This window comes from Centroberyx gerrardi, chromosome 3 (assembly GCF_048128805.1).
Source record: "Centroberyx gerrardi isolate f3 chromosome 3, fCenGer3.hap1.cur.20231027, whole genome shotgun sequence".
NCBI lineage: Eukaryota > Metazoa > Chordata > Actinopteri > Beryciformes > Berycidae > Centroberyx > Centroberyx gerrardi.
The window spans coordinates 34,179,018-34,191,812 of record NC_135999.1 but is presented as its reverse complement, the minus strand read 5'-3'; the positions used below and the strand labels follow the sequence as shown (position 1 = coordinate 34,191,812).

Genomic DNA, 12,795 nt, shown 5'->3' with positions numbered 1-12,795 from the left:
TAGAATAGAATGTCCTTACCAGTGTTTCCTATGACCTTGTCCCATGGCTGGTCAGTAAGGATGTTGAGCAGCAGTGGAGAGATGAGAGGTGTGAGAGACCATAGTCGAACTGTACTGTCTCTACTACAGCTGGCCATGGTGAATGGACGGCTCGGATGACATGTTAAACCTAGAGACACAGAGAGAGAGTTGCGTAAATAGATGAAATAATGATAATAGGGCAGCAATTAGGGGGATGATTTCCCTACAGGGAGATGGAGGAGCACATTATTATTATTATTATTGATAAAAATTATATCCTTGATTTATTCAATAAAGTATTTTCAATCATATCCTTAATTTCCTTATTCATATAATATTTGTTATTATCAAAATATATACATTATATATACATTGCACAAAACGTGCATACACTTTCCGTCACACAAGTTACCCTTTAGAAATCCCAATCAACCTGCAATTTTACACGTGAACAAGCCTCATGTCCCACCCCATTAACTCCCACAATTAGCCACGTAAATGTGCTTGTCATTCCATTCTCTTTGTGTGAGAAAATGTCAAAGTTGGAGTGCGAGACGATATAGAGAAATTTCAGTGTGTGAAACTGAACTGACTTGAGGTGTCAGACAATGTGTGCGACCAGTGGTGAAGAGGTGGCCGAAGAGGACAGCATCTCCAATGCACCTGGTACACCAGGAAAGCAGCTATAACGCATTATTATGCAACATCATTAATTTAGACATTTATGACTAAATGACTATGGCAACTTATGAGCCCATAATGAAAGTTACTACTGGTGTTACTAAATACAAACACAGGCCAGTCACAGGAGAATTGCTCTTCCTATATTACAGTCTTACCATAGACGTCAGCTCCATGGTCGTAGACTGTGTCTAGACATGTTCCATCCCTTGTATCCCACACTCTGATCGTATAATCCCAAGAACCTACAATACATTACAATATCATACAATTATGTGCATTACAACACTAATAGTACAAACCTAAAATTCAACACCATACAAGATATTACAATTCAATGTAACATAGTATAATACATTTCATTACAACACTGGATCCCATATAATAGAACAGTCTCATAAATCTACAATAGAAAAAAATTGTCACTTGTGTCTTCACAACATGCCCAATTTTTTTCTGGTGTTAAAATGGATTTTACAAATGATGTCAGTAGGCCTTTAATGGCATACTTTTTAAATTGTCTTCATTCATCAGTCCATTTTAAAACAGGACATTTTGCAGGAGAGGCACTGTACAGTATTTCACTATATAAAATCTGATCAGCTAAAGCATTTTAAACCTTTTAAACCTACTATCTTAACTAAAGATGGGAAACATCTTGTCAATTTCTTCACTATTGGGCTGCTTGTGTCTTGCTTGCCTGGGTGCAGCTCTCCATTGCAGTCCTATAGAGCCAATGGATACTGCAAAAAACAACCCAAATCATGTATTTTTCAACTCATTGATTTATTTCTGTCCTGAGACTTGTCGCTAAAAAGATTATGGTCAAAGTCACTGCTTTTTCTTTTTTTGTATTACATTATTTATTCTTCATTTAAAAGCACATACAACTTTGTACACTTGAGTTGGGGATTATATGTCTTTATTTATTATATCTCTGTATCCTATTTAGCACCATCCAGACATTATCCCAGAATCCTTCAATCCTCTAAAAACTCTAAAATATATGTACATGGTTTACATTCATTTGTCCACAAGACCTCCAACAAGGTTGCTGAATAAAGAGGTGTCAACTTTTGTAGAGTAATAAAAAAATCTTACTTGGCTTTTACAACTGAATTCCTTACAAATCCTTGAATGAGTAGTGGTGTGTTGTATCTTACATATATTAAGCCATTCATCATTTGTAATTTTAATGTTACGTTCTGATTCCCATTTTCTTTGATATATAGTGTAGAGTTTTATCTACATTTCACCAAACCCCGATCACTCTACATTTCCTCTGTTTGTATGTAGTGAATAAAATCTTGGTTAGCGCGTCTATTTTTATCTTTTTCTCAAAATAATCTCTTATTTGTAGGTATCTAAAAAGGTCATGATTTTCAAGGCCATATTTCTTCTTTCAATTTTGAAAACTCTATCACTCCATCCTCAACTGTGGTGCATAGTGCTGTAATGACCTTATGTACGCATTGTTTAAACCTCTGGTCATAAACTCCTGGTTTGAATTTTTGGATCAAAGGCCAGCCATCTTAGACTTCTCACTTCTTTTTCTAATACACTGGTTTAATGTTTTCACTACATTAAACCAGCTTTCTAACTTAATACTGTAATTGGGTCTTTTTGCTGTGGCATTGCACATTTAAGATATTATTTTGCTACGAACTGCAGTGGCCTATATGTGTAGATTTGTTATTACAAAGTACATAAAAAGGCTTTGAAAGCAGAAATAAGGTGCAACATTTTAGTATAGTATATTATTATTATATAAGTATATTTTTTCTTTCAAACATAAATGTGCAAACTATACAGTATTTTCCTGAGAAGCCTCCCTTGAAAGAAATCTCCCTGACAACACAAGGCTCCTCAGTAGAGCTGGCCATCATTACGATTTTACCAAAAATCGATTTGTCTTATCGATCCGATTCTTTATCGTTTCCCTTATCAATTCCTACTGTATACATTTTCAGGGGTAAAAGACTACATGCAGATTGAGGGGAGTTAACTTTGTTTTACTACTCAAGATATACATTGCTGTATAGGGTTACTCCAGTCTCAGAATTACTTTTCAAAATAGCTAAGACTCATTTGGCATAATGCCTTACTTTAAAGAACAAAATACAACAGTGAAAAAATGCATTTAACTGGAGGTCAACATCACAGAATGAAAACAAAATATTTGCCACTGACTGCATTTACCATTTTATTGGGTTGTTCAAGCGCGGTCTACCTGTAATTACAATATTTCTGATGGCACTTGAAGGCAGCATCTGCTTGCAGTGACGGTAGGCGAGGTGCAGAACAAGTGCGTCAAATCTAGGAGTTAATGCTAAAAAGACGGTTGCTGTAAGATGGCTACCTTCTAATTCATTATCATTCGTTCAGTGGTACCAGTCTTTAACAGACTATGTATCCATGGAACTGTCCATAGCAAGGATGAACCATGCTAGTCAGAAGAATCTTGAGGCCTGGACGGAAGCATTGAGTTTAGTTAAATACACGTTAACTTAAAGGGAAGAGGAAGGGAGAAGAGAAAAATCGTAAGGAAGGAAAGAGGAAAAGAAGGAAAAACCTTTTATATTGTTTTTTTTTTTCTCTCCCCTTCAATCCACCCATGCAAATCCATTTACACTCATTCTTTATTCAAATTACATGTAGACTACGTTAAAGATTGATGCGGAAAACGGGGGAAAGGTAAAGGGGAAGTTGACACACAGGGAGGGGAGTTAAGGATGTAGATGTGTGTGTATTTTATGTTATCATTATTATTATTATTATTATGTATATTTTTTCTATATATGCATATATGTATTCATGTATGTATATATGTGTATGTATATATGTATATGTATGTGTATGTATATATGTATATACTGTATATCTATATTATTATTATTATGTGAGGTGAGTAGGCTACGTACGTGGCCCGCCTTGGGTCTGAACGAGTCTGTGTTACTATAGTAACGGGTCAAATCGCAGCTACCGTAACCTGTGTTTACAGCAAGCACATTCCAAACGGAAACGATTTTGCAAACGTTCACAAACAAAAGTGAATTTGAACGCACTTTAGGATTCTCCCAAAGAAAGGGAAGAAGTTCATGGTTAATAGTTATCTGGCACATTTTACCACTCGACCGGTGCGACCAGTTATATTTTTTGGTTGCACTGGCAAGAAAAATGGTTGCAAAATGCGACCAAATGGTCGCAGTCTGGAGCCCTGCTATCCAAAGTCTTGCCTTTTTGATGTTACCCTGGCCATTGCTTTAGCACTTCCTTTGCCAGCTGGCTGCGGTTGCCTGTCTACATGCACCGCTTTGTATAGTAGTGCAAATTAAAAAGTGAAAGTTGTCAGGTCATGGATAAAGTGAAAATTAAATATATACATGTCTCATTACAGAGTGAGTAAATGTCAATATGCTGATGAACGTGCTCTTGGTGCTTTTGGGGTTGATTTTTTGAGTGTCCATTGGCCCATAAGAACTGTATTGGAGAGTCGTGCTCCCAGGCAAGTTGTAACTAGCTTGAAAAAAAAGGGTACATGTTGAAAATGCCCTGTTTTATGCTTTAAATGTATAGGTTTAGTAGCAGTACCTGAGGTGAGGAGGTAAGGAACCTCTGTGTTCCACATCAAGCCTCTGACTGGAGCTGTATGACCACTCAACACATTGATACATGCATCCTGGGTATAGTCCCATATACGAACAGTACTGAACAGAAACAGAGAGAGACATAAGAGACATAAGAGCGTGATAAAAGACAACATCAACAAAGAGATAAAATTAGATTTCACCATGGCTGAACAGGCAAAGAAAGAACGCCACCAACAGAAACTCAAACTTTTTACTAACACATAGTTTGAGCCACACAGGAACAGAGGATGTGGTCATATGACAAACCAGAAGCCACCCATTGGTTAACAAGATATAGAAGTTCAGCAAAACTTTCCCTCTTCACTCACAAATGTTCCCATTACTGCAAGTGTTGCTGGAATCTATTCTTTTCCACTGTTTTTTCACATTGCCATGCTCTGGATTAAGCTATAAATCAGCCTGCACACTTTCTAATCTGCACATGTAGTATTATTATTTACTACTGCAGCGACCCAATTTCCCCATTAAATTTTCATTTAATCTAAGGAAATATACCTATATATCTACCTCTTTGTGACTATACTCACCCATCATCTGATCCAGAGCACAGTATTCCCTCTCGGAGTGGAGACCAGCGGACGTGGAATACTTTAGCTAGGTGACCAGTGAACACCTTTAGAGGCTGGTCTGAGCTGGTGGCCAGGTAGTAGACACGAACATTTTTATCCTCACAGCCCGTAGCTATCATATCCCTGGAAAGAGAGAGAAAGAGAGAGTCTCAGTCCCTGAGACTACAGCCAAACATTTTGGGAAAAAAGATTCTGTACATGTCTGATTTATCACATTCAGCAATCTGTTAAATCTATTAAAATATATATTAATCAACAACTCTCATAACAAAAAGAATACTAACATAGATATAAGGAATACTAAATTGTGAAGGCAATGTCAATCATTCATGGAGTAAGAAGAGAGTAAAAGTAAAGAGTAAGAGAAAAAAGTAAGAAAAAAGTAAGAGATTCCAGCCACTTACAAAGATCTCTGTTGGGAACAAATGTGTTGAATTAATACTAATAAACGTATGTCCCTGTACTGGTCTTTTAGCCATGGATAAATTAATTCAAGGCTCATGAAGCTAAAGAATTCCTCAACTAGTACAGTGTTATGTTAGTCTATACCAAAAACCGGTATAAAAGCATAAAATTGGAATAAAATGGATATTGGTGTTATGTTACCCACAATTTTCTTGTTTGCTGCTTTGCAATATTGTTTCTGTTTAACAGTCGTGCCAATAAAGTAATGTAAATTGATAGATAGACAGACAGACAGAAAGACAGCTCCATGGATTGATGTCTTACTTGTTGTTCTGGCTCCAGTCACAGCCAAATACAGCAGCAGGATGTTTGTACTTGTGGAGGATTTTACCATCGATGGTCCGGATGATGCTGTAGTCAAAATAATATAAAACACACAGACTGCAACCCAAGCCATGTCACATAAAAGCTGATTGAAGGACAAATGTAGTATTTTTTTCTGTAATGGAACAACTGTCCACAATATGGAGGTGTGTTGGGGAAGATGGGCACTGACCAGAATCCATCTCCACTACAGGTAGCAATCCTCTTAGAGTCCTTATGGCTCCACGATATACAGAATATACCATTCTTACCATGCTGGAGAGAGAGAGAGAGAGAGAGAGAGAGAGAGAGAGAAAGAGAAAACAAAATGTTGCAGTGTTTACACAGTTCTCACTTATTTGTATTTATATTTTTCAACTGCAATGTCCACATTTTCTATTTTTATTTTAAGTTATCTTTACTTATCTGTATATATATATATATATTTTTTATTTTTTATTTTTTTTTAACAGCAAAATCACAATTTTTCTGTTTGTATTTTTAAGTTAATTTTACCTATTCTTATTTATATATTTGGTTGCAATGTTGCAATGTTACACCGCTCTGTTTACACATTTCTTTATTCTAGTATATCTTTACTTATTGTACGTACATTTTTGTTTTTATTTCACGCTTGCTTTGGCACTGTAAATGTATGTTTCCAATGCCAATAAAGCCCCTTTGAATTGAATTGAATTGAGAGAGAGAGAGAGAGAGAGAGAGAGAGAGAGAGAGAGAGGGAGAGACATTGTCCATGTAATGTAATGTAAAAGAGAAAGCTATTTCCAACTGATCAGTCTCTCTCACCTAAAAAAAATCATTAATTGTGGTAATAATTATGATATTAAACTCATATGGAAATAAAGACATTTGCATAATGCAAGGAATCAGCCATCACAGCATCTTGTCATCACTAAAAAGTAAATTTAAAGGTAAAATACGTAAGCTTTTTACTGCCCCATAACACAGAATGACTAGAATGTACCTGCAGCGGTTGATAGGTTGTTGAACAATACCAAAGACTCAACAATTACTTGGTCAGGTACTCATTTTCTGGCCCGTACTCTGGATTGAAACAGCCCCCCCTCCCCTTACTAAGACTAAAAAGCATTGTTCTCCAGCCAAAACAGCAAATGACAAAGCAATATTATTATTCCAGTATTTAGCATGGTGGTATATTAACTCTTCACTAGACATTTCTCTTGGATCTCTGCTTGAATTAGCTAGCTTACTCTTCTCTATTACTTATGTCAACTAAAGGCCACCGTAAGCTGTTCCAGAGATCTATTTGATTAATGATATTAGATCCTAAAATACTGCCTCAACAGATAGCATGGATGTGTCATGTTGTATTGCTAGTGAAAGTAACCTCATTAAAGCGAGTGATCATCTTTCCTTTCTTGACGTCCCAGATGAAGGCTCCGTTACGAGATGTGGCCCCTGCAATGCAGTTCAGGTCTCCTTCAAAACACATCGACACACACAGTACACAGAGAGATTAACAACTTTCATATGAACCATGGATAACAAACTGTGTTTATTGGAATATAGCTGTTGGGATGGGGAATAAGTCTTTTCTAATAGACTGATTATGGCTACATCCTAGCCATAATCAGACAAGACCATGGACTAGTCATTTCAGTTTGTGCTTCCATGTGTGTGTTTGTGTGTGTTTACTGTTGCCTTGCATTGAATTTAGAACTTTTTTCTTCAATACTTTGTATAAATGTCTATCTTTAAAGCTGCAACAAAATTTTCTGACCACTAGAGGGTGACAGAAACAACAAAACATTTGTAAATGCTGAGCCTTCATTGTTGAGTCCAGCTTTCTCTGGACAGAGTACTTGCTTGCTGTTGTTTAGGATACACCTTTGGATTTCACTTTTAAGCTTCAATACATCACTTCCTATGTGACACTAGAATTTAATTCCGATTCAAATAGGGGGAATCTACAGTCTCAGTTACAAGGGATGGGTGGATTCTTACATAAAAGTCTGATACTGATATATTTATGAGAGACTAATATTGGCAGCCTGGTCTCACAAAGTTTTGTGTGCAAAAAGTGAGTGAAATACATTTCCCCACCACAAAAGCGTCATCGTTTGTGACTCCCATGATTACATTTAGCCTGTTAGAAGAAGTACTGTGTGTGTGTGTGTGTGTGTGTGTGTGTGTGTGTGAGCATGTGAGAGTGTTTGGTGTATATCCCACCAGGAGCCCAAGAGAGGGAGTAGACCACTCCTTCATTGCCTGGGGAGGTGTAGACGGCTGTTAATGTGTTCGTATCCCAGACTTTGATGGTCCCGTCAAAACTAGCTGTGGCCAGCAGGTTGGGATCATCTGGTTTAAACTTACAGTCAAAGATGGTCTCTACATGACCCTGAATACAAAATAGAAACAGAGAGATATATTAAGGATGTTATTGTAGGCTGTATCACATGGATAAATAAACTGTAAGTCCTATGTATTGGCTCATATGTCATAAAGGCATAAAGTATTATTATCTTGTAATGTTCTAATAATGCTAATACTAAATACTACTACAACTACAACAGTCTTAATTAATGTTAAGAACCACTTGTTAACCTTTTACTTAGCATTGTAAACATTGCTTCCAACTTTACAAATCATGTGTTAATCATTTACGAATACTTCAGTATTTAAGTGAATAATAACAAATTACTAAGAAATCATTGAATTTCTTAAGAATACTAAAACGATACAGTATATAAATTAATTGATTTATCTATGTGTCATTAATTCATGTTTAAATAATACACATTATACCATTTACTATTAATTAATAAAAAATACAGGAAATTAATCAATTTGTTGTTACATAACCATTAAGTGATAATTAATGGATATTAAATAATGATTAATTAACCATGTATTAGTAGTTATATAAAGGCTCATTCTAATGATATTAATAATGATACTACTACGACTACTAATATAGTGATAATAAGAATACTAATAACAATAATCATAATTATATCATCATAAGAAGAAGAAGAATCTACTGACATAACAAAGGATATTAAAATATACCAAGTCTCTTAGGAAGTCCCATTTCTTGGCCCCCATGTCGTAGAGTCCGACCCCTCCATCCATGAAGCAGCAGACAGCATGGCCCGGAGGCAGAGAGAAGGACTGGTTCTGGGACAGCGTTGGGGGGGGCACTGCCTCACTGGTGGAACTGGTATACTGACTCTTACTGGGAGAACAGGAACTAAGAGCTAAGAGAGTCAGAAAAAGGAGGGACATCAGGATGTTGTGTCATTCAAGAAATCTTTATTAGAGAAGTGATTTCACATTAAACTTGACATTTCTTGATATAGCTTAGGGTACAATATGATGTGAAGTCAGACACCTTTGGGTTGCTTAGCATTAATTTCGCATTGACACAAAATTTTACTTTTTATGTTTTGGGTTATTATTTAGATTGTACAGCATTAAACATTTCCTGATTTGGGAGTTTAGGTTACAGCCATCATTTTTCAGAGAAACTTTGAATTCACTAAATGCACACTCTCATGGTGTGAAGACAGTTTTAACATACTAAACAAATCAAACTATGGGTGACAACCTCCTGGTGGTTCCCAAGTGGGTCATGGGTTGAAGGCAAAAAGAGGGCAAAGTAAACCAGTTTACCCAAGTGAGGGATCATTGTAATCTAGATAGATTGTGAGTAAATCAATTCAACAGAAGGATGACTAAGGCTGACTAATCTATAATTTGTCAAAGTGCTGCTTCAAAAATAAAGGCAATGGGCCTCATTCACGAAACGTGCGTACGATCAGATTTGATCTTAAAGTGTACTTACGAACGTTTCCACGAACATTTCGGCATTCATCATTTTTTTTCTTACCTGAATTTGTTCGTTGGTACGATCAAAATCTACGTGTGTTTGGAAACATGCATGGGGCATTACGCATGAAGTGGTTTCTGCTTAAAATGCCTTATTCTTTAAGGGAAATCTATTAAAGCAGTCCCAGACCTCATATCAACAACAAAATGTGTTTCAGGCCATTTGTAAGCCTGGTGATAATAACCATATTAACAAAGCTAGGCTGATATGAACAAATTCATAGGCAATTCTATTCAATTGGAAACATGAGTGATTAAAGTGATTAATTAGTATCGTATATATATTATAATATTATATTATTTATTGATCAATAAAGTTCTATCTTATCTTACCACAGGAGCAATAGACTGTGCACATCAAAGCACCGTCTCCAAACGCTTTCCCAATTTAAATCGCAAACAATAACACACCATAAAGATTAAATTAATTTGTGACGCCAACCTAAACCTCCTACATGTGGTTTCCAGCTGTCCAGGAGGGATCCACGACTCGTTGGTGCTGCAGAACAGCAGGGTGTTGTGCGTCTTGAGCAGGTGCTGCTGGAGACGCACGGCGCATATTGGACTGAATGGAAGTTAAATTAACCAGAGTCTCAAGACTAACTAGTTTGTCTCTAGGTGATAGAGGTTTTGCCCTGATCACATTGCTAATGACACACCTGATAAACCTTCAGACCCCTCAGCAGGGATCATATAATTATCATACGTGCACTCGCTCCGCTACAGAGCGCAGCATACTGAGCTGGAAGGCTGTGATGAGTTTGGACACCGCAGGAAGAAAGCTCCTGTCAAGAGCTACAGTCAAAACCAGCAATATTATTATAAAGCCTAAAGTCTGAGCTTACCATCAGATGGAGATGCTGCTTGAATTAAACCAGTGTCCAACTCCGCTGATGACTGGACACCTGACAGCACAGTCTCCATATTATTCCCCCAATCCTTTTGACAGCGCCCTGCCCTCCGCCTGAAGCTAATAAACTGCATCTATTTGGAGTTAGACTATTGCCCTCGTTTTTTAGATTCTAACTGTAAGTCAAACTGTTTCTTTTTAATTTAATTCAAGGTGTGTGTTTCTGATGTTGCAGCATTGACAGCATCAGTAATTTCTTGCCATGTTTTCTTTCTCAGTTGCTGTCACTCCACTGCTTACACTTTTAAAAAGTATTTTTATATTTTTTCTCTCACTCCCGAATACAACACTTGTATTTCAGAGTTTGAATTTTTCTTCTTGGGTCTGTTTGCCATTCTCCACCACTCAAGTAATGCTTTCCATTTGCGCACAACCCTTCAGACAGCAGGCCTTTATGGAGTTGCCAGGGCAAGAAAAGTTTCGTGAATGAGGCCCAATGAGTGTAGAAAATATTTTTTTAACAGTTTGGTGAGCCTTTGAAATGAATAACACCTCTCATGATGGCTACCCCGAGTCTTTTGTTGGTCTCAAAAGGTTTTATTCTAAATGTTACCTTTCTTGGCAGGAGGGGAGTTGAGGACGTGCAGAGCATGAAATCCAGTCTTCTTCAGTTTAAAGTTGTCCAGAGGAGTGGAGCGAGACACATTCCATATCCTCAGTACTCCAACCTGGGAGTCTGAGAGAGACAAAGACAAAAAAGACAGAATAGTTAATATAGACAGACAGGCTTCGTCAGTTTAAAGTTGTATGAGGAGTCGAAGGAGACACATTCTGTATCCTCAGCACAAGCTAGAATCTGAATCCCATTTCCAGATGTATCCGAATACAAATAATGTGGTTGGTGAACAAATACAGATACAAATACAAATAGTAGCATCTCTGAACACCCCTATGAACCAGGATCATTCACTCGCCTCCTCTCTGCAATACTGCTGAATTGGGTGTGCTGCTTCGCATCCATGACACTGTGTCCTTGTTTGAATTGCAGAAAAAAGTAAAGTCTGTTGAGCTTTCTCAAGGAGGTGACTGGACTATTGGTGTCCCATTTAAGGTTATTGGTGCTAAGAAGCTTGAAGCAATTAACTGTTTGTTGAGTGTCATTCTCGCTCTCTTTCCTGTCACTCTATTGTGTACTGTCTGACAAAGCAGAAATACCACAAAAATGAGCTGGCTAATGTCCCACCATAATCACCACGATATATTAAACATAACCAGTTATGCTAATCAATAAAGCTAATTAATTAATTAATTAGCAAATATTTCAGTGTTAGCATACTTGCCTTCATATAACACATGGGTCGTATTTATATGAACTCTGTGTCTTAAAGCATTAAGGAGTTATAGTAGTTTTAAGAAAAACAGTTTTTCCTCGTTTATATGCATATTTATGCAGCAAGGAGCTCCAAATGAAGTTTCTATCATGTATTGTCTGTGAGTTATTGTGTTCACACATCCCAAAGACACACACACACTCCTTACCACCAGTGATGAACATGCCTGGCGCAGAAGGGACCCAGGCAAGACACTGAACTGACGCAGCAGCCGAAGGAAAGCAGAAGGAGGTGATACAACCCAACGCCTCGCTGTCCACCAGCCTGATACCATTATGGAGGTTAGACACTGGAGAGAGAGAAGGTGAAAGGAGAGGAGGAGAAATATTGGGCTAATGCTTCAACCTGCCAGCCTTATACCTTTATGGAGGTTAAACACTAGGGAGAGAGAAGGGAGAGGAGAGAACTGGGGCAGGAAAGCGGAGAGTGAAGAGAGGAGAGAAAAGCATTTCAATTACTAGGGATAGATCATAAAAAACAAACCTATTCAAGTTTTCGTTCAAAGGGATCAACGCTGACTTTTGTAATTTTTTTCCGTTTTTTTTTTATATTGAGATACGTCATTAAAATAATTTGAACAGAGTGACCTGACTACAGCTGTGTATAAAAGCTATGGTGTAGACCAGGAGTGCTTCTGTTGTACTCATCCTTCGCTTGTGGACATCCTAATCAATTACCAATACACACTGTGCTATTAAACTAGGGTTACCACTTGCACCAAAAGCCTTGGATTTTAACAGAAAAGAGGTGACAGAGGTTTATCATTGGAGTTATTAAGTGCGCACCTCCCATCACAGATGTTTGGTTGAATTTGGCTCAAGAACAAATTCTGGTGTCCTACCATTGCCTCATCCCTCACTACCCACTCTCATCAGATGTAGCAAAAAGGAGGGGTGCTGCTCCATACATGGTTAGCTTGATAGAGAGGTAGACTATGGTGGTCCTTGTCACCAGTCAAAGTTTGACTGCCAAAATTACATATGATGCAACATTGA

The 12,795-nt window shown here is 37.5% G+C and overlaps 2 protein-coding genes across 3 annotated transcripts in view; both read right to left on the bottom strand.

The window, feature by feature from the left end:
• hmgb2a (high mobility group box 2a) overlaps positions 1-12,795 on the bottom strand; it is a 228,958-nt gene that overhangs the window by 89,861 nt on the left and 126,302 nt on the right. The gene's annotated exons all lie outside the window — the stretch shown is intronic.
• The window catches only part of wdr17 (WD repeat domain 17), a 43,505-nt gene that overhangs the window by 23,606 nt on the left and 7,104 nt on the right, over positions 1-12,795 (bottom strand). For both annotated transcript variants that reach the window (XM_071902760.2, XM_071902759.2), the window contains exons 5-15: positions 11,949-12,089; positions 11,023-11,145; positions 8,741-8,928; positions 7,901-8,069; positions 7,059-7,150; positions 5,883-5,965; positions 5,651-5,737; positions 4,880-5,044; positions 4,294-4,409; positions 861-947; positions 20-169 (exon numbers count right to left, since the gene is read on the bottom strand). In XM_071902760.2, coding sequence (XP_071758861.2) covers positions 20-169; positions 861-947; positions 4,294-4,409; positions 4,880-5,044; positions 5,651-5,737; positions 5,883-5,965; positions 7,059-7,150; positions 7,901-8,069; positions 8,741-8,928; positions 11,023-11,145; positions 11,949-12,089 — 1,401 coding nt within the window. The remainder of the gene's footprint in view (positions 1-19; positions 170-860; positions 948-4,293; positions 4,410-4,879; positions 5,045-5,650; positions 5,738-5,882; positions 5,966-7,058; positions 7,151-7,900; positions 8,070-8,740; positions 8,929-11,022; positions 11,146-11,948; positions 12,090-12,795) is intronic.